Genomic DNA, 21,638 nt, shown 5'->3' on the forward strand with positions numbered 1-21,638 from the left:
TTTGAATTTTTTTGAAATAATTATGGGAGTTTTAATTAAAAAATTAAACAAAATCCAAGTGTCCTGAAACTTTTGGCCTGCATTATGTATATATATATATATATATATATATATATATATATATATATATATATATATATATATATATATATATATATATATATATATATATATATATATATATATATATATGTATATATATGTATATATATATACATATATATATATACATATATATATATATATATATATATATGTATATATATATACATATATATATATACATATATATATATATATATACATATATATACATATATGTATACATATATATATACATATATATATATATATACATATACATATATAAATATATATATGTATATATATATATGTATGTATACATACATACATACATACATACATACATACATACATACATACATACATACATACATACATACATACATACATACATACATACATACATACATATATATATCATATCATATCATATATCAAATGCGTATTTGAAAAGTAATTAAACTTCAATTTATTGAGAAAAGTAATTACAGCTACATCACAAATCAATTAGGGAGAGAAGGTGTAGGCTAGAGGCATTAACAATGTAAATATTTTCATTAACTACTGCAGAATGGGATTGTGAAGTATAATGATATTTTTGAGATAAAATATATATCAAAATGAATCATAAAGTAAAGTTGAGACAATTGTTGCTTAAGTTAAATGAATGTGTTCTAAAACAATCATACAAAAAAAACACATTAGCTCATTATAGTTACCTTTTTTTTTTGTTTTTTTTTTAATTAAAAATGATATCTTTTACAAACAGATTTTTGTTTATGTTGACTAATTTAACTTCTTTTCTCTTCTGAAAAATTTTTATTCTATTTTATTTTTTGCAGAATAAGCCTTCAAGATCGAAGCACTAAGATTGCAGTAGTTCTGATCCAGAAAAATATGCCCTTGCCTCCTGGTAAAAACTTTAAATGTTTAGATTAATTCAATATATTTTTATTTTTATATCTTTAGTATATTTATGAATATAAGTTGTTTGCTAAATATGTTTTTCCTGATATTTTACTCACTACATTTTGAATCCTTTTTCAAGGTGAAGATCCTCAAGCTGTTCAAAGAGCTGAAGCATTATGTCAGGCTTGCCAATTACCATCTAAACTTTTATTTGTGATACCATTTAGTGACAATCTTCAGGGCTACATTTCAAGGTAAACAAATACATACAAAATTATATTCTTAGTAATAATATCTATTATTTTAATTCATTTTGATAACTGCTACACTTTTTTCACATTCAAATTCTTATTTCAAGCTATACGGCTTATGAAAGAGTTTAAAATAAAATTGATTTTTAAAAGCTGATGACACTTAAACTATTAAATAAAAAACAATGTTTATATGAATGTACTAAACATATATCTTCTCAGATTTCCTTTAAGATTTCCTTTAAGATTTCCTTTAAGATTTCCTTAATGTTTAAAAATTTAACTCACTATATTTAATGTTTTTTTCCTTATAACTTTGTTACGAATTGTTATTTTCTAAAGATTTTATATTTTAAATGCAACTAAAAATTGCATTAAAACTATGTATTAAGTCATTTTTGATTGTGAAGAACTCAAAAAAGAAGTAAAAGATTTAAAGCACTATTTTAGGTTTTAATAGTTGCCCCATAAAATTTTAGGTTTTATTAGCTGCCCCATAAAATTCTAGATTAAACAACATAGTGAAGTTAATGATATTCTCAATTTTGCATAAGTCATCTGCTTTAATTTTATGTAACTATATATGTAACTAACTCTATAGAAATTGCCTTGAAATGAGGTACCATTCTTTTTCTTTGGAATGATTCAAAGACAGATGTTGTATAAAAAAAAATACAAGAACAGTAATCCTTAAAGATTAAGAACAGAAATTCGTGTAATTTTGTAATTTTGTAAAAAAGTAATTTTTTTCATAAAAAAAAGTAAGTTTGCAGATAAAATGTTGAGTTTGTTTTGTTTCCTAAAAACATATTTTCAATAATGTTAAAAAAGTTAATCAACTTTTTATTTCTGTAACTTTCTTGATAAAAAGTATTTATAAAAGCTGTATATGTTTTTTCATTTTCATTTGCTTAAAATGTTATAAAACTCTAGAAGCTGTATGTTAGGCTTGCCATATCCATTACTAGGATCCAACACAAAAACAAGTTTTGATGCTTTAAATACTGAGAAAGTAGATTGAGACTGCAGTCTCTAATTCGAATCCACTAAATTGCATGAATCATATAGTTTACAAATTTCCATAATGATCTGCTACCAATGTAATTGTTCTAGACTAACAGGGGATACTCAGGAGAATCCCCTACCAATCTAAAGTGACTAGTGTGTTTAGAAATGTTTATTTACTTGGAAATATTTAAAGACCAGTGATTTCGCATTTAAGAAAGAATAATTTTTTTCATTTTTCTCAACAAGCAGGATATACTTCATATGCCTTTTAACTTAGACAAACTTTATGTAATTTTTATGCATGATTATCAAGAATAACATCATTATCTTTTGAAAGGGATCAAAGATTTTTGTTAAAGAGAAATTAAATGAAAATCTTTGACCCCACTTACTAAAGATTAAAGATTTATTTTTTAGCTAAAGTATTAAACATAATCAATTTTTAAAACACGTTATACTTAGAATGTTATGCTTGGTATATTGTTAGGAAATCTGCACTTAAAATAGTTTTTATATATTAAAAAAACTATTTATACATTAAAATAAATAACTCTTCTTTTTTTTTTTTGGTGGTTACTGAAAATATTTAAAATACTAATAATTGTTCATAATAATGAGCCATTAATTTCTTGAATATTTTAGTAAAGTGTTTTAAATTTATAACAAATTTTAAGTGTAGTCACCCTTTGATTAAACAATTTCATGTCTAATAGAAGCATTGACTATTTTTTTTTACTATTTTTTGGTTGGGAAAATTAAAAATGGTGTTCACTGATTGCATTTATTGCACAGCAAAAAATTCGCCTCATTCACCTAAAGTTATTTTTAATAATTTTACTTGAGTGAATTGGTTATGTCAGTTGCATCTAAATTCCAAATGACCTTTGAAGCTCAGCTAAATTGGATAATTATGTCATGAAAATTTGTGAAGAAAGTTGAAAATATGTCTATTTAAGCTCAGCTTCTGGTTTATGTAGTGTCAGTTATGAAGTCATTGAACAATTCATTTCTAGTTGCAGTGTTTGCTATTCAACCAACATGAAAAACAACAAAACACCTTAATAGGTGTAAGAAGAAAATTTTTCATAGAATTTCATTAAAAAAAAATTCTGAATGACTTAATAAAATGTGATGTGTTGTGCTAAATTTTTAATTAAAAATTTCAAAAAGTTTAAAGTTTTTAAGAGAAAATTTAAAAACTATGACAGAATAAGTTAACTTTCATTATTTCACTTTTTACTTTTTTTACTCCATTTTTGAATTCTTCACAATCAAAAATGGCTGGCTGGAAAGTTTCAATCCGAAATCTTTTGTATAGAAGTATGGTATGAAATACTTAACACAAAATATTTAATGAAATAAGTCATAAAATGTTATTCCTAACAAACATATGTTCACCAAAAAAGTATATTTAAAAGATTTCTTTATCATTTCAGACTTGAGGGTGCATTTTGTGATATTGCTCATAGCCATTATGCTGCAGAAGTACGGTTTGTGAAACAACATAAGGTATACATTTAAATACAAATGGATGTTAATTTTTTACTATTTCTGCAGGGTTTTTACAGGGTCTAGAAAACCTGATAAAAAGGTCTATTTTCTGATAAATCATTTATAGTCAGAGAAAAATCAGAGAAATTTTGTAAATTATCTCTATTTCTTATTGCTGATATATTTTTTCCCTTATTTCTTTTTTCACAGTTTTTTATTTTAAAGTTTATATTTTTTTCAACAAAAATATAAAGAAATAAAATGTTAATAATAGTATATAAGTAATATTATTAACATAATATTTGTAAACTCTTAAAAACAATATTATGTGCAATATTAAATGCAATGTTTATTAATGTAATATTTTTAGATAATATATTATTAGCAATACTATTTGAAAATATGAGCTAACCATATATAGCAGTTTGCAACTTTCTATTTTCAGGAACTCTTGAACAAATCACAACATCAGGTTTGTCAAATTTTAAAATAGTTTTATTATGTTTTGTAAATGTTTAAATTTCCAGCTGTATTAGAAAAATACCTTCCTATACTAAAAAAGATTCTTAAATTTACCTGTTTCTTTTCATTTTAGCAACTTTTTGTTAGGCATCAGTTTAAAATAGGATTTTACAATGAGCTGAAGCAAGATGCACCTGTGGCGTTAAAGTATGTATTCATAGTGATATATTTTCTTTAAATCAAGAGCTGCTCGAGGCTTTAATGTATTTGCTTTTTATTTAGGTTTAAAAAAATTTTGGTTATTTTTTGATGAAAAAATTTAAAGATTTTTGTGCAAAACTCTAATTTTATTTGGTTTTCCTGCACTACAACCAGTCCTAATCATCCCTCTAATTTTTTCATCGATGCAGCATTTTGCCTTGTACCACCTCATTAATAAAGTCAGAAAAAATAAGACATTCTGTTTTATAATAATTTTATAGTGCATTATTTTAAAAATTTATGGCAATCATGTTTTTAGACACTACAAACAGGCCTACCAATACATATTAGAACAGCGATTAACAGATGTCAATAATCTGGAAGTAAAAGTGGTTGCTGGTTTTCTTAGCTATAAAGTATTAACTACTGTTATCCTCTTTGCTTATTTATAACTCTTTTACTATTATTCTGTTAATTAAAAGAGTTTTTTTTGAAAAAATTTACTCTAAATGCTGTTTACTCTGTTTTGTTGAAACTTTTTTTATTCTAGCCTATTTTATTATACAAGAAGTAATAAAATGTAACATGAATTAATTTATGGTATTATTGTTGTTAACAATGATTAAAATTAAAAATAAATTTCTTGAGGCAAATTGTAAGAATGGAGTTGGTTTCCAGTTTTTACGTGCGATACTTGTTTTGTCTTTAGATTTGTCGAATTTCTTTTCAAAAGCAGCAACCCCTTGATGCTATTACACAATTTCGCAAACATATTGATTATTTTAAAGGAAAAGTTGGATGTAGTGAACTTGCCTTTGAACATGCTGCGTGGATGGCAAAACAGTAAGGGATATTGCAAGCTTAGTATTTCTATACTTTACATTTTTGAAAACTTATAAAACATCAATTCAAATATTATGAATTTGTTTTAAAAAATCTTTCTGAAAAGATTTCTTGAAAATTAGATTTAGTTTGTTTGGTGATTTGTTTCAAGAAGCAATTAAAAGTGGTCTTCAAGCCATTCAGGTGAGCAAAGAAAATTTGTACATAATTGAACAATAAAATCACAGTAGTTTAAAAAAGAAAATGATTTTATTTGCCTATATTAGAGTTATTAACCAAAAACTTGATATTGAACTTAAAAGAAGCTAACTCTTCTAACAATATCAAGAGAAGATCGATGGGCATCGAGTGGATGCTAAAGCTGTTAAACTGTTAACTTATTGATGTGTCTAACACTAAACACACAGGAACACCAACAGGTTCAATTTTATGGCACTTGAATAAAGCTGTTTTTAAACAAGAGCATTAGTCCTGTAATTATTGAAAATGGGGTTTCTGAAATCTGGACAAAGTGCTAGGGAAAATAATAGGGCTATTTAACAACAAGTTTTTTTTTAATCGCATTTTGTTCTCTTCAAATTTACACCATTGCAGTTTACATTTGTAACAGTTTTTTGTATATAAAATTATACAAAAAACTATTACAAATGTAAACTGCAATGGTCCTTTCTAAGCTTTACAGATTTATTTTTTTCATATTTACTGTACCAATATTTAATACTGCTAAGAGTTCAATTTTTCCCTGATATAGAAGTTCCTTTACACCATAACCTGACCAACCTAACCAAGATCTTTTTGCACTATGTCCAGATAAGTTGAACAGCGCATTCTTACATTTCAAATCAAAAGCAATTTTCAAATCTTGTAAATTTAACTTCTCTATAATTTGGCTCAAGTTTTAATTAGATTCAGTTATATCTTCAATCAAAGCTACAAGTTGCAACTGTCTATACCACTAATCAGGTAAAAATTTGAATCAATCTTCTTTTTACAATCAAAAATATTAATAATTGATTTAAAGAATAAACCTCCATCTTTTATTAAAATCTTGACAAAGGCTGTAGTTGGATCTAAATCACACAATTTTACCAAATAAAAAAAAGGGTGTTTTCTAAACAGAAACCAGGTTCTTGCAAAAATCATATGATTTTTACAAGTTCACACTTCAGAATATTGTAGCTGTAGGCAACAAAACAGAAAGATCTCTAAGAATATAAGTATCTATAGATAGTTTAATTTCTAAAACTTTATGAAAATAGCAATCATCTTTTTTTATATCATTTTTGAGAAATCTGACAACTTGTAATTGCTTGACAATTTCAAGGAATAACTGTTTTTTTCTGGTGTGCCAATGGCAGTTTTAAGAGTATTTTCCCCTGAAGACAAGTAGAAAATAGACCTAATAATTAGATTTTCTGTAGTCATTTTAATTTTTAGCTAAAGTTATCAGGCAGACTTGATTCAAGATATGCAAAGCAAAATGAAAACAAATTGGCTTCAGATTTGGGTGCAATTACTATATCTACTTCTCAGAAAAGTTTTTCATTCAACATATTTTTAAAATTCATATTTGATAAAAGGTAAGAAAGTAAGAAGTAAGAGAATGGGAATGTAAAGATCATCAAATCTCTGTTTATTTAGTTCCTTTAGTTTAACCACAAGAAAAGTCTCTGTACATGTTTTAGTTATAAGATCAAGGATCTTATAATTAAATTGTTCAAAATCTGTAAACATTTCTCCTGTAGCCAGTACAAAATTGAACCTGGTGGTTGCTTCATTCCATTATGTAAATTGTATGCTCTGAATATTAAATATCTGTTATTTTATTCATTTGAATAACTTTTTGTGTTCATTAAAGAAAAAAAAAATCTTAGTTTTGCTATTTTATTCAAAAATTAAGTTTGCATTTATACAAAATTATTAGTGAAAATTACAGATAATACTTTTTCTTTTATAGACTCAGCATCCAGGTTTTTATTACCAACAAGCTGCTAATCATACAATGATGAGAAGAGGGCAATGCAAGACTCTCTGTGTTGTAAGAATTATAAAGATAAATCATACTTTAAAAAAAATCATCGTTTTATATTTAAAGCAAAAAACTGTTAAATAATTTCTTAAAAGTTTAAGATTTGAGTTAAATAGATAATTTATGTTAGATTTGAGTTTAATAGATAATTTAAACAGCGAGTTCATGTACTTCTTGATTGTTAAATTTTTTTTTTCTGTCAGTCTTCAGTTCCAGTAGGTTCAGAGTCATTAGTAAATATAAGTAACCTGGAGTTCTTTGGTCAACGTTCTTGGAGGCAGGGCTGTCAAGGTAACTTTACAAGAATATAAACTCCTCAGTTGTTGTTGTTATTATTATTATTGTTATTATTATTATTATTATTATTATTATTATTATTATTATTATTATTATTATTATTATTATTATTATTATTATTATTATTATTATCATTATTTGTTTATGAAAACAAATGTTCTGCAAAGTTTCTTATATTGAGTGAAAATAAATGAAGCATTAAATTAAAGGCACAAAAATAACTTCAACTTCTTTTTATTGCCAAATTTAGTTAAATTTACCCAAACAATAAACACTTATTGATTATACATTACTACATCACAATAATCTACTCTTTACATAAATAGTTAAATTTTAATGTATAGATAAATTAACTTTACTTCACTTTTAACAGTCTTATTTTTATAAGACTAAAGATAATAATGAAGATGTAAACTGAGATAAGTTTTATTGTTACTAAAACATAGCTGCTGAAGTACCTGATCCAGTTACAGAGCATCTTGGTATTCAATCTCTTCAGTCAGAAGAAAATAAAGTAGAACACTGCGTAAGTTTATGTATTTATTTATGTATTTATCTTGTATATTTGTTGACTAAGAGTTTTTGCCCTTTTAACATCCTTTTAAGCTACAATTTATTTTATATGAAGCTCTATGCTTTTTCATTTTACATATACTTTTTTTTTTAGTCAATTGTGATACCACTGTTGAGTAGTGCAGTGGCACAGTTTCGAGAATATAAGTCTGTACGCATGAAACTATATCTAAGTAAGCAATTTTTTTAATATAAAAAAGAGATGAATTTTATATCTATATTCTCTATTTTTACTTCTCCTATATACTGTAATAAAATCTCTTGTAAATAAATTACATAGATGGTGATAGCTGACAAATAGCCGAAACCTTTATTAGATTGAGTATTCTCAAATAAGAAAAAATCTTATGATTTCTTTAAGTATCCTGTTTCAAACATGAACCATCTTGAAATTTAATTTCATGTTTAAATCTGTATACTGGCATCACAACTGCTCAAATAAAGTCAAAACTAATCAGAAGGATTCAGAAATGAGTAGATTTTTGAGATTTTTGGCCATACTGCAATTTTTTTGATTAAGTCCTTCATCATGTTTTCATTATACTGCTCTTCTTACCATTGTTCAAGATCCTGGTGCTCACCTTGCCTCTAAGTAAGCCCAAATGCTCCCCTTGAATTTTATCAAAGTGAGCATCAAGGATATCAAGGTAAGTAACTTTCATCCACTTTCAGTTGGATGAGCCATAGGAACAGTTAGATAGGTTACTTGTTCCTGCCATGAAGCAACATGGAACAGTTAGAGAGGTTACTTGTTTCTGCCATGAAGCAACTTGGCTTTAAGGCTCCTGGGTAAATTGTCTATAAATGGGTCATTCATTTGTGTTGCAGCTGATTCCTATGGTCTTGAATAGATAGATAACACTGTTGTAGAAGTACAGTGTAACCTGTCTGCTCAAAGGTATAAGATTTTTTTAATCAATTTGCTAACTGAAAAACTTTAAAAAATGTTTTTAGTTAGCAACATTCTCTCATCATTTGCATTTGTAAAACTGCATTCAGGATTTACGTTATCTACCTCTCTGACATGCTGATCTCTTCTAAAGATATTTGATCCTCATCTTGAGGGATGGGAACAGGGAACTCAGAGTAGTGTGGTATTGCATTGATGGATGAAAGAATTTCTAGATATATGATAGGCCACTTTGTCTCAAAGGTTTACCAAGCAGAAATTTAAAAAATATAAATTTAATGGTAAAATCTTTTCATGTTTATATTTTTTGTGAGTGTTTCCTATTTTTTGAAAATTTAGTGGTACAGATGGGTGAAGAATATTATAATGCTAAAGATTATAGCAAAGCTTTAACGTAAGTATTCTTTGCTTCATTTAAATGTATAAAAGAGCATGTTTGTAAATTTTGTATACAATTATTTTTTGTTTAAAGTCTTTGTTTTCATTTGCCTTATCTTTACATTTGTATTAGTTTGTTGAATCGAGTCTCTCCTTTTTATCGTGGGGAGAAATGGTGGTTGTTGCTAACAAATGTCTTGCGGACTGCAATCAGGTAATTAAAATGATCCTTGTTAGGAGTTGATTTTAAAACATAAAACAATTTGCTGGATGTTTTTATGAGAAAAATTAACTTAATTGATTAATTTTGATTTTAAAATCCCTTAAGCTTTATCATCACAACAATCATAAATCTAATGATCTTTGAATCATTACAAAAAACATGTCTAGCACAAACCTAATGTTTGTGTTTTTTTTTCTTATAAAGATTTATTTTTTGAAAACCCATTTTTTGTAAGTTTAAAAAAGATGAAAGAAAGTTAAAGTATTGATGCCTCAATTGATTTAAAAAAATTAGGTTAGTTATAGAAATTATATTACTATAGTACCTTGTAGGATTTTGCAATATTTAAGCTTAAAATATTAAGTTTTAATCTGTGTATGGAATATTTTATATTTAAGAAAATAAAACTTTTAGATAAGAGTGAGCCAGATATATAATCAGGGTATGCTCTCTTTTGAAAAATGCCAATAAAAGCACATAAACCACAAACATTACTTTCTAGGTCACCAGACTTTTTGTTTTTATCTACTTTGCTCTCCTTATCTTGTTTGTTTACTTTACTTTGATTAACCCATAAACCACAATATTGTATGCCTGAAAAACCCCTCTCCCAAGTATTATAAATTTCTGTCTACACCACTCTGTGTATACAGGGTGCTCAAACTGTTTGAGTGCTTTTTAAAGCAGTATTAAAAGAGAATGTCTAAAAAAATTAAATAATTCAAATGATATTTTATTCTTACGCCCTTCTTATTTACTTCTTTTTCACCCTTTCATTTACTCCTTACTTCACCCTTATATTTACTTTTTTTACTTTTTTTTATTTTTTATTTTTTAATTTTATTTTTACTTTTCATTTTTGCAACAAAAAAAAAAAAAAGAACACTTTACTATAATTGTTTTATAACTTTGACATGAATTTCTATCAATAACTATTTTTTTTTTTAGCTGTGCATATTTAACTGCAAATGTTCAAGATTATGTAACATTCTGCCTTGAGCTTCTTTCAAACAGTATCTTTTTAAACCCACAAAATTATAAGATTTTTTTAAAATACAGTTCAATTCCAGTTAAAAACCTTCAGTTTTTAATTTGTACGCATTAAAAGAAATATTTTTAGACTGGACTTGAACTTAATTGGACTAGATTCTCCATCTTTTTTGGTAACAAATCCAACATTTTTTGCATTTCAAAACATAATTCTTCTTACATTAAAAATTTGTAACGTGTTCTTTACATCTGGTTCATAAGTTCATAAAACTAGAATTCTGGAAAAATATAAAACTTAGAATTCAAGAGATTATTTTGAGCATTTTACAAGAGATAAACACAATCATGCAGATGGTTTCTTTCTTCAAAAGAAAGTGAAATTTACTTTAATGTAATTTCTGCTAAAAGATTTTAAAATTACATAAAGTATTTCGATTATAAAGTTACATAAATTATGCTGTTAAAATAGAATAAACATGCTTTAAATAATATTTTAGTTTTAAAAAATGAATAAGAATGAATTTATTAAAATTTCAAGATGATAGTTTTTTAAACAAAGCTGTGTCTAAACTGAAAATATATAGAATAACAAACTGTTACAAGTCAGGAATGAGTACAGTTGATTAAATAAATTTTAAAAAATAATGATAAATGCTGGTCAACCACTCAAATATTCGTTGAAAAATCTAAATTAACAGTGAACTGTTTAACAAACTAATTATCTGGAAGTTCGTAAAGATAGGTAGTTAAACCCTTCAAATGCTCTCCATTCCACATAAGTAAAAAAAGTAGGCAATCTTCAATACATCATTAAAAAATAATAGCTATTGTTACAAAAAAATAACTCAGTTGAAACAACAAGATTTAAATATACAATATTATTTCAAAAGTCTTCACAACTGACTTTGGATAATTTTTGTTACTCATTCATCAAAAAAATCATTAAATTCTACTCTAATTAAAAACTTCAACAGAAATGGACCAATTTTGGCTTTTTATGTATCATAAGTTAATTTTTTTTAAAAAAAGGTTTAATCCTTACAGTTGTGAATAGATTTTAATCTTGAAGCAGACGAAAAGACAAAAGTTCAAATGAACCTAATGAGAGTTGTCAAGGTTTGTTTAATATATTTATATTTCAAGGTTTGTTTGATATTTGTTAATTATTTGTTAATTTTTTTTTTCTTAAAAAATTAGTCTATATCAGTTTAAATAATGATATATAAGTGTACAAGTTTAGCCCCCTCCATATTGTTCTAAATTTACTTTTTTGTTTTCCTCTTGTGTTCTCCAACTCACGTTTCTGAAATTCCTTTTCTTGAAAAATTATCTTCAGCAAATGATTCCAGAACCAGATAGTAAATGTTGTCAAGCTTCTATTGAAAAAGCTAAAGATCTTTGGAAAGTTGAACTGGAAGCAGGCAAACAAAATGATCAAAAGCTTGCAATTAATCTTGAAAGTCTTGCTTCTTTTGGTAAAGGATCTGCAATAATTTTAAATTTTTGAGAAAATGTTTACTTTTCTTTTTTACAGTTTTATATGAAATCTTTTTAGATTGTAAAATATTTTGAAGTAATTTCATTTTTATATACATAGTTGAATGTCGGCCATCTTTTGAATTTGACTCGTTTAAATTGGATGAAGTAGTTGTTATAAAAGTCTACCTGCGGTGGGTGTTTTTTTTCCTCTTTTTTTAAAAGAGATTTGATTAACAAAAAGTTTATGTTTACTATAAAGTACTTTATACAAAATGCTGAGCCACAAGAGCTTCGTAATTTAATCATTTATGTTAAGATGAGATTTATTTGTTTATAGATCTGTTGCAGCATATCCAATACGTTTTTCTGAGCTTGGTCTGCAGTTTAGCAACCCTGTAAGTATTTCTTTTTCTGAGCTTGCTCTGCAGTTTAGCAATTCTGTAATTGCTTCAGCTTTTATTTCCTAGTTTTATTTTAGTTAACTTTTAAAGACTTAGATGTATTTCTCAAAAAAATATTGTAAATTTAGGCACATAATACCGAATGTAGAAAGACTGACAATAATGATGGTGCTACTCAATCTACAGGTGATTCAGACCTTTATTTAGAACCAGGGAAAGTAAAAGTTCATACATTCAAGTTAGTTTTATCCCCTGCTGATCTAAATCAAAAATTAGAAGTAAGTATTTAATTTAAATATGTTCAAGCTTATTTAAATACTTGCTTTTTTGTTTTTGTTTTTAGTCCAATCGATTGTCTATACAGATTTCCAAGTTTTATTTGTCATCTTTTATTTTAATCTTTTATCATCTATACATCAACCAGCATTTGTGTAAATAAGTCTAATGTGCTCATTAACACAATTATTTCATTAAATTCAGTTGCATTTCATGTGTTTGTTTATTTTTATTAACTTGCATCTGTGTAGAGTAAAAGATTTGTTTTTTGCAGTATTTTTGTGTTTAGAAACTTTGACTTTGTACAGAAAAAAAAAAAAGTAGTAGAGAAAATATTATACACATTACTATCCCATTTTAATAGCATCTTAAGGATCTCACTAAAAAACAAAGTTGACTAACAAATCTATTTATTGTATGAAATCTGTTTTACAGTAAAAAAAGTTGTTTTTTGCAGTATTTTAAAAAAATGACCATAATAAAGTTCTTATAAGTAAAACTCCAATAAGTTTAGGAAACATTAAGGTTAAATTGCTTTTATTGCATTTGAAAGAAATGAAAGAAATTCTTTTTTTTTTTTCAAAATATTCAAAATTTCACTAAAAATGTAAAGTGCATGTTATTGTTATTATTGTTATTGTTATTGTTATTGTTATTGCATGTTATTGTTATTGTTATTAGTTTGTCTTCATCTTCGATTTAGCATTTGCTTTTTCCATCTTTATTAGTCTATTGAAATGAAGATTAATTTGACTCGGGTGATAACTAAGAATATGAGAAGAGGGTGTAATAGCTTTCTGGGAATATAATTCCTTGTCTTTGAACCATTAGCTCTAAAGCAATAGTAGGCAGTAGTATTTTAAGTTTTGATGAATTAGCATTGTAAACTGTTTTTGTACTTTGAAAAAACTCTTTCATGATCAGGTTCAATTTAAAACTTGTCTCATCTCATATTGTAGAAAGCATCTGGACAATCAAAGACATGAAGCAAACCTTTTCTAAAAATCTTTTATAAAAAATTGTGAAAGTTTTCAAAAATTTCTTGATTCTGCTGGCTGGAACAATTGCTGTTGCTCTGCTAATAGATTCAGAGGTGCAAAAAAATTATTCCAGGATTTTTTTTAAGGCATGATTTTACCCAATTTTCAGTTGGAAATTTATTTTTAAATGGTGGAGTTTTGGAAGATTTTTGAATTTTTTGTACATCTGAAGCAGCCTTATTTAAATCATCCTTCATTTTAAGATTGCCTAAAAAACAGATGAAAAACTGAGCCATTCAAACCAATTGTTCTTCTTCAAATTCAGTTTTCTTCAGACCTTCACCATTTTGTTGCTTCTTTAAAAGCTACCTAATCGTTTGCTCTGGTATGTCATGCTTTTTGGAGGTAGCATAAATTGATAAAGTTCTTTTGGAGACTTTTTGTAATGCTACCTTTGCAGAAAGAACTTCATTTTCTTATATTTTTGAGATAGAGCGGCAATTGTTGCTTCCTCTACTTTGAAATTGTCACAATTTTCCATGATTACTGAATAAATCACTTAAATTACTTTAATTAATCAAAAGAGTTCTTCAAATAATTTTTTATGCAAAATTTAAACTTTCCCATTAAAATGTCACAAAAAAAAACAAAAATTTTTTACTGTAAAAAAACAGATTCAATCTTTACATAACTTTAAAGTTGTTTATTACTTGAATTAGAAATAGATTCCCACTGAGGAATCAAAAATGTAAAAGATAAGTCTGCCTCTAATATTAACTGTCATCTTATAAGCTTATATATATCTGTAAAGTGTATGAATCAAAAATAATGGTCTTAAGTAAAATTTGACATCATTTAACTATATTTAAATCTTAATAATTAAAATAATTAAATTAATAATTAAATTTTAATAATTAAAATCAAATTATAGTTAAATGATGTTAAATTTTTGTTCAGAATGGTTTTATATAAATATTTACACATTTTGAGAGCTTATCAAGTATTTTAAAGTATTTTTCTCATAAGAAAAAATGAATATTGTAAAAACACATTACCACAAAAATTAAACCTTTTACCCTATCTCATTGAGTTCTGTTGTTTTCATCTACAAGAAAATATTTTATGATCGATTTATGTTGTGCAAGCTACTTTGTATCTGTTATTATCTGTTTTTTTAGATAAAACAAATATATCTGTCACTGGGGGCTAAATTTGTTCTCCGTTGGAATGGAGCTGGTTTGGATGCCAATATTGCCCCACATTATGACTCTTATAACTATGGTGGGGAACGTCTACCTGTTAAGTATGGGAAAGATGGTAATATTCTGTGGGAATCAGTGACCATTTCACCATTTACTAAGTAATGTTTATTGTTTATGAAAAAAAAAGTTAAAATAAAATTTTTGATTTATCAACTCAGGATAAAAATCTTACCTTTAAATGAAAAATAAATTAAAAAAAGTTTGTATATGTTAAAATTTAAAAGTAAAAAAAAAAATTTGTTATTAAAGTTGTTTTACCATATAGTTTTAAATTTTTACTTTTTCTTTTAGCATTTTGCCACGGGAAGCAAAAGTAGATTTCTTTATTAGCCATAATCAACCATTGTTAGTTGATGAATACTACCGGTTTGAAATTAACATTAAGAACTTAGAAACAACTCCTATCTATAATACACGGTAAGAAATTCTTTCAGTTTTTAAAACTTAATTGGTTTAATACTTTGTTGTGCAATAGACAAATATTTTAAATTGCATAATGAATTTTGCAGTCTCATGACAAATATTTTTTTGCAGTCTTATGACAAATATTTTTTTGCAGTCTCATGACAAATATTTTTTTGCAGTCTCATGACAAATATTTTTTTGCAGTCTCATGACAAATATTTTTTTGCAGTCTCATGACAAATATTTTTTTGCAGTCTCATGACAAATATTTTTTTGCAGTCTCATGACAAATATTTTTTTGCAGTCTCATGACAAATATTTTTTTGCAGTCTCATGACAAATATTTTTTTGCAGTCTCATGACAAATATTTTTTTGCAGTCTCATGACAAATATTTTTTTGCAGTCTCATGACAAATATTTTTTTGCAGTCTCGTGGTGAAGCTGATCACAGATGAACAAGATACTAGTGAGTTAAAAAGTTTTTAAAAAGAAAAAAAAAAAAAATTCAGGAATATATTTAAAGCTTAAAAATTTAATTTTTAGTTATTAGTAAAACTGATTCCACAATTACATCAGCTTTGTTTCTGGATGAAGCTGATGGTGGCTCTAATGCTCAAACTGGCTTAAAACAAATTGAGTTTGATCTCTCGTCAATACAGCCTGCTGAAATGGTAAGGGAAATTATGATTGTTTTTTTATGTTGGGAATTTTTTTTTATAGTTTTAAATAATTTAAGCGAAATTTATCAAGACTACATTTTCTAAACACATGATTTTAGCTTTATTTTTTAAAACACATGATTTTATTTTTCTAAACACATGATTTTAGCTAATTTATTTGATAACTTTTAGGTGAAAAATGTTGTGTTTGCAAAGACAACTGAAATGGGAAAAAAAATTATTTCTTTTAAAGTAATGTTAATAGTATTATTTTTATGTAATTTTGTTTACAACTTAGTGTAAGCTTTAAAGTAGAAGCTTTTCTTTTATCTTGAAATTCTTTTATAAAAAATTTGTTCTGTAGACTATTTATAATCTGACTGTTCTTGTGGGTAACAAACAAGTAGAAGTTGATTGTGTTTGTTCAAAGGTTTGTATATGTTTATGTGCTTTTGTTGTTAACAGTTAACAGCCAAAAAGTTAATGTTTGAAATCCTTTTTTGTAAATTTGATCTTTTGTTATTTTGATTAATCCCTAAAGAGCAGGTGTAATTATCAGTTGAATGTTCACATGAGTAAGCAAGCAAAATATTTTTTTTATGTTCTGAAATTATGAATTTCAGAAGTGGAGAGAAAAACATTGATATTATTTTAGATATAAAGTGTATATACAAACAAATGATAAAATATTTTTTTTGGAACTATCACTGTAAGTGCCAAAAATAAAGTAATTGACAATTACCTTAAAAGCATTACATAAAAAGATGTCATAAGAATAGAGAGGCTAGAGGCTTTATAGATTGAATCACATGTAACATTACAGCAATTTTTAAGTCTGTAGCATCACAACAATTTTTACAAGTTAGATAATAAAATCTTTGATTCCTAAACCAAATATAATATTCTAAATTAGGTTAAGGTGTTTTTAAAAGTTAAATCAAGGTAATCAAGGATCCATGTTTTTTGTTTTTTTTTTGAAAATCTTAAAAAACATAACATTCATTCAACCAATGTTTTTTTTTTTCTTCATCATTAAATTATTTTGTATAATAAAATGATCTAAACAAAAGTTTCAAGTTTACTTTCAGGTTTTCAGTGCCCTTTTATACTCTCTTATAGGAAGAGACCATAGTCATAGATACCCAATTACCTTTCTCCATAACTGCTACTATTGCCAATATGCAGGTATTTGTTAGTTCTTTTTACATTGAGAAAAGCAAATAAAACTTTGGTTGGGTAAATAAAATCTGCATTGGATTAAGATTCAGAGAAAAAGATGATTTGCTTCAATATATGGACTTAATTACAAATTACCATTATTGTTAATGTTTTTATTACTTTTACCATCATCTAATAATTTTTTAAAATTATTTTAGTTATATTTTTATCTTTTTTTTTACTTCAGTTTCAGCCAGCACAAAAAGTGATTGAGAACAATCCTTTCCTTATCATGATATACATTAACTGCACATCACCATGGCCAATTCATATATTGGATACTAAATTTATATTGGTAAGAACAGTATGGGTGGAATGTATTGTTGAATGTATTACATAGGCATTTAATGTAATTTTATAAGAGCCATTTTTTTTAGATATTTTTCTATTACACTGCATTAAACAGTACTTGTATCAAATTTTACTTGATAAATACTTTTCTACAAAGTATTCACAATTTTATACATATATATTCATAACTTTAAACAGTGGGTTAAGATTGCCATGTTTTGGAAAAAGCCAATGAAATTTTTATGTTTTTTTTTTGCTTTTTCAGAAAGGATTCCAATGGGTAGCATATTGAGGCTTGATTGACTTTAGAACATCCTCCTGTGCTTAGCGCTAATGAGAAGTGAAGTGATAAAAAAAACTGATGGGAATTTCTGTCTTAGCACAAAAAGGAGGATGTTATAAAGGATATTCTGCTGAATAATCATCTACTACTATGTGTTCTTTTTGGTGGAACTGCAGAGCTTTTTTTCTCTTATGGAATTTTATATGGAATGTTACACTCATCAAAGTTTATTTAAGTTAACTTAAAATAATTTGTAGTCTAAATAGGAATGTTCTGGGAAAGGAAACTTACTGGATTAGTTTGCCAAGATGTTATAGCAACAAAAGTTCAAAATGAGTATTCGTCCTAAACTTTCTTTAAATAGATTCCATCTTTTAACAAAGATAATTACAGATTTTAGATCAAGCACAATTTTCTTTCCTTTTTTCCATAGCTGGCTCATTGTGTATTATTTGAATTCAATATAAAGTTCACACTTTTCATGAACCCAAGTCAAAATTGAGATGTTTTTTTCAATTTGATCTTTTTAAACTCTGTATGTTTTTTGTCTGAGATTTCTTAACATAAAGGATAATCAAAGGTGACAAATACAGTCTGTTTGGTGGATGTTCTCTCTGTTACTGAGTGAATGTGCAGATTTATTTGGGATGATAAAATATGTTTATAGATAACTGCCTATCTATTTTGACATGAACCTTTGAGCAACTACTGCATTTAATCAAATATATGAATTGTTACAAAGCATTTTCTTCATGTTTATAATCAAGTTGCTAATTTCCTTTTCTTTCAGTATCAACTCAATGCATTTATGGAAATGGTCATGTAGTGCCATCATTTTTTGCTGTTTTTTTCTTCTTTTCTTTCTTTTAGAAATTTGTCAAATTACTTCTTGCAAATGATTCCTTTCTTGGTTTGAAAATTTGTAGTTTCTTTGGCGCAGAAGGGCACTGGTGAAGTGACCCTAAATGGACCATTTGTTTGATGGTTTGTAGCGCCTGTTAATTTTAGTCTTTCTTTAGTCTCTTTCTTGCTCAGTTTTTCTCCTTGATTACCCCTAATTAATTTCTTTAATCTAAAGTATACTCTGATATAATCTTGATATTTTTCTATTAAAATTGGATTAAAAATTGTTTTCAATAAATATATTGAAATAGTTGATGCATGATGGAAGAAACTTTGTTATTTTACTTGTAAATTTTATGTATCTGTAAAGAGTTTTTGCCTATCAAGTAATGTGTTTGATTAATGAATACTCCAAACATTATGTAATTACTTCTTTAATTGCATTCTTGATCTTCTTTTTTTTTCTCTTCTCATTTTCAAGCTGGGTTTCTTTTTTAATTTCATTGTTGCTCAGACTTGTTGTTTGAGATTTTTTTCTTTTCTTTTTTTCTTTTTATTATGTTTTTTAAACTTTCATTGTTATTAATTTAATTTTTTTTTTTTAAATTTTTAGGAATTCATACATAAGTTAATTTACTTTAAATACAATGATATTTGTATTGTAAAACATATTGGATCCTTTTGCCATCTTCAAAAGAACTTAGATATATTGCTGATTTCTTTGCGTTATTCTTGGAAATTCACCTTTTTTAGGGTTAAAAATTCTAAGGAGAAAACTATTATTATTTAAAAATCACAATTAATGAAAAAGTGTATTAGATTATAAATGACTCATAATTTAAACATATTTTCAATAATTTCAAGAGAAAAATATAAAAGTACAATTTGGGAATATTTTCCTATTACAACGTACTTTTTTTTGAGAAAAAACTTTTTGATGCGTTTAAACCTTAAAGCAATCACTTATTTTAAAAACAAATTTTTGTACAGTATTTATATAACTTTTTTGTTAATGCAGTTTATTTGGTTGTGATTATTATTGTAATTTAATTAATTTATTTCATTTATAATTGTAATACCAAAAGTATTAATGCTAAAATTAACTCAAATCTGTGCCCATTGAAATGTGCCCATTTCTGCAAGTTAAGCCCATTCTGGTAACTTGAATGTGCACATTAAGAGGTTAAACTCAAAATTAAATTGGAATATAATTATAAGTTGGAAGGAAATTTAAGTTGATAAAAAGCTTCTCAATATTTGAAACAACAGAAACTTAAATTAATATTAAAATCAAAATGAACTTATTGTTGAAAATCGTTTTTTGAAGAAAAATTAAGAGTTGGATTAGAGAACTTAGAAAACCAGCTTCGTAGTAGAAAAAAAAAACTACTTAGTTACAAGAAAATCTATTAGACTAAAAGCAAAAGAACTTGTCGATATTTAAGTTGTTCTTAGTATAACAAAAATGTCCCAGAAATTGTCAGAAAATTTGAAAGAAAAATCATTTTTAAAACGTTCCTTGATGTATATTTGATCACTTGATTGCTCCTTAATGTATGTATGTATGTATGTATTTATGTATGTATGTATTTATGTATGTATGTATGTATGTATGTATGTATGTATGTATGTATGTATGTATGTATGTATGTATGTATGTATGTATGTATGTATGTATGTATGTATCAACAAAGTCTCTTTACAATTTTAAAAATTTATTACAAAAGCTGTTTATGAGATATCTCAATAAGATTGGTTTTATTTTAATAAGTGTTTATGAAAGTTTTTTTATATAAAACTTTTTCACGTAAAACCTTAATGTTTCAGATACTCTAAAATGGCTACTTTTCAAGAAAAAGCACAATATGTATTGTGGTTTATTAAAACAAAATCAGATGTTCAGACTCAACAAAATTACAGATCTAAGTATTTAGAGATTCACAGTCCTGTCAAACCATTCATGCATGGCACAAGAAATTCATGAAGACAGGGAAAATATTGGATAAAGAAAGGAGTGGGCGACCAAGAACATCTGAGGAAAACATTAATTGTGTTTTACATACCTTTACTCATTCTCCTAGAAAGTCCATCCCTACTGCTGCCAGAGAGTTGCAACTATAGTGCACAAGGTCCTCCACAAGAACTTACAGTTGTATGCTTACAAAGTGCAACTGTTACTGGCTCTTGAGTCAAATGATAGGCCTAAACAAAGAGAGTTGTTGAAGAAATGCTGGAATGCATTTCTATGGGTGAAGGATTCCAGAAGCGATTCTGTTAGTGATGAGGAAACTTTTCATGTTTCAGGGAAAGTAAGTAGACACAATGTAAGAATCTGGGGGGTCAGAACACCCCCATGAGGCTAGGGAGCTTCACTGGGATAGTCCAAAAGTGAATGTGGTGTGGAATCCTGTTTGATCGAATATTAATTTACCTTGACTTTCTCACCAAATATTCAAAAAAAAAAAAATAGAACTCCAACTTGACGTCCTATGTGCAATTAATGGTTATCTCCTGCCCATTTAGAGGTCCATTAAGTAGAGTTAAAAAACTTTAATAAACACTCATTTAAATAAAATTAATCTTGTTTAAGTATCTCATAAACTGCTTTTGTAATAAATTTTTCAAATTGTAAAGATACTTTGTTGACACTGTGTGTGTGTGTGTGTGTGTGTGTGTGTGTGTGTGTGTGTGTGTGTGTGTGAGTGTGTATATATATATATATATATATATATATATATATATATATATATATATACAGTAGCGTGCAAAATTTTAGAAACACCTACTTTTTTTCAGTTTTTAACGCATAACTCTTCACAAACTTTCTCAAATAACCTGAAATTTTTACCGAATGTGCCTTATATTATAACAATTCAAAATCCATTTCACAA

At 26.4% G+C, this 21,638-nt stretch overlaps 1 protein-coding gene across 1 annotated transcript in view; it reads left to right on the plus strand.

Annotated features, from left to right (window-relative positions):
- LOC145184145 (trafficking protein particle complex subunit 11-like) overlaps positions 1-21,638 on the plus strand; it is a 28,068-nt gene that overhangs the window by 2,452 nt on the left and 3,978 nt on the right. The window contains exons 3-30 of the mRNA XM_090091951.1: positions 927-997; positions 1,133-1,247; positions 3,689-3,761; positions 4,189-4,215; positions 4,339-4,412; positions 4,726-4,822; positions 5,116-5,249; positions 5,372-5,432; positions 7,207-7,287; positions 7,482-7,569; positions 8,022-8,101; positions 8,243-8,321; positions 9,398-9,452; positions 9,570-9,650; positions 10,608-10,672; positions 11,704-11,765; positions 11,986-12,124; positions 12,247-12,319; positions 12,466-12,523; positions 12,658-12,807; positions 14,964-15,145; positions 15,339-15,464; positions 15,882-15,919; positions 15,997-16,124; positions 16,305-16,364; positions 16,477-16,542; positions 17,232-17,297; positions 17,518-17,625. Coding sequence (XP_089948077.1) covers positions 927-997; positions 1,133-1,247; positions 3,689-3,761; positions 4,189-4,215; positions 4,339-4,412; positions 4,726-4,822; positions 5,116-5,249; positions 5,372-5,432; positions 7,207-7,287; positions 7,482-7,569; positions 8,022-8,101; positions 8,243-8,321; positions 9,398-9,452; positions 9,570-9,650; positions 10,608-10,672; positions 11,704-11,765; positions 11,986-12,124; positions 12,247-12,319; positions 12,466-12,523; positions 12,658-12,807; positions 14,964-15,145; positions 15,339-15,464; positions 15,882-15,919; positions 15,997-16,124; positions 16,305-16,364; positions 16,477-16,542; positions 17,232-17,297; positions 17,518-17,625 — 2,437 coding nt within the window. The remainder of the gene's footprint in view (positions 1-926; positions 998-1,132; positions 1,248-3,688; positions 3,762-4,188; positions 4,216-4,338; positions 4,413-4,725; positions 4,823-5,115; positions 5,250-5,371; positions 5,433-7,206; positions 7,288-7,481; positions 7,570-8,021; positions 8,102-8,242; positions 8,322-9,397; positions 9,453-9,569; positions 9,651-10,607; positions 10,673-11,703; positions 11,766-11,985; positions 12,125-12,246; positions 12,320-12,465; positions 12,524-12,657; positions 12,808-14,963; positions 15,146-15,338; positions 15,465-15,881; positions 15,920-15,996; positions 16,125-16,304; positions 16,365-16,476; positions 16,543-17,231; positions 17,298-17,517; positions 17,626-21,638) is intronic.

The sequence above is a fragment of the Hydra viridissima genome, unplaced genomic scaffold (genome assembly GCF_058129835.1).
Source record: "Hydra viridissima isolate aposymbiotic clone 2 unplaced genomic scaffold, HvirCarnegie_v1 scaffold_7, whole genome shotgun sequence".
Taxonomy (NCBI): Eukaryota; Metazoa; Cnidaria; class Hydrozoa; order Anthoathecata; family Hydridae; genus Hydra; species Hydra viridissima.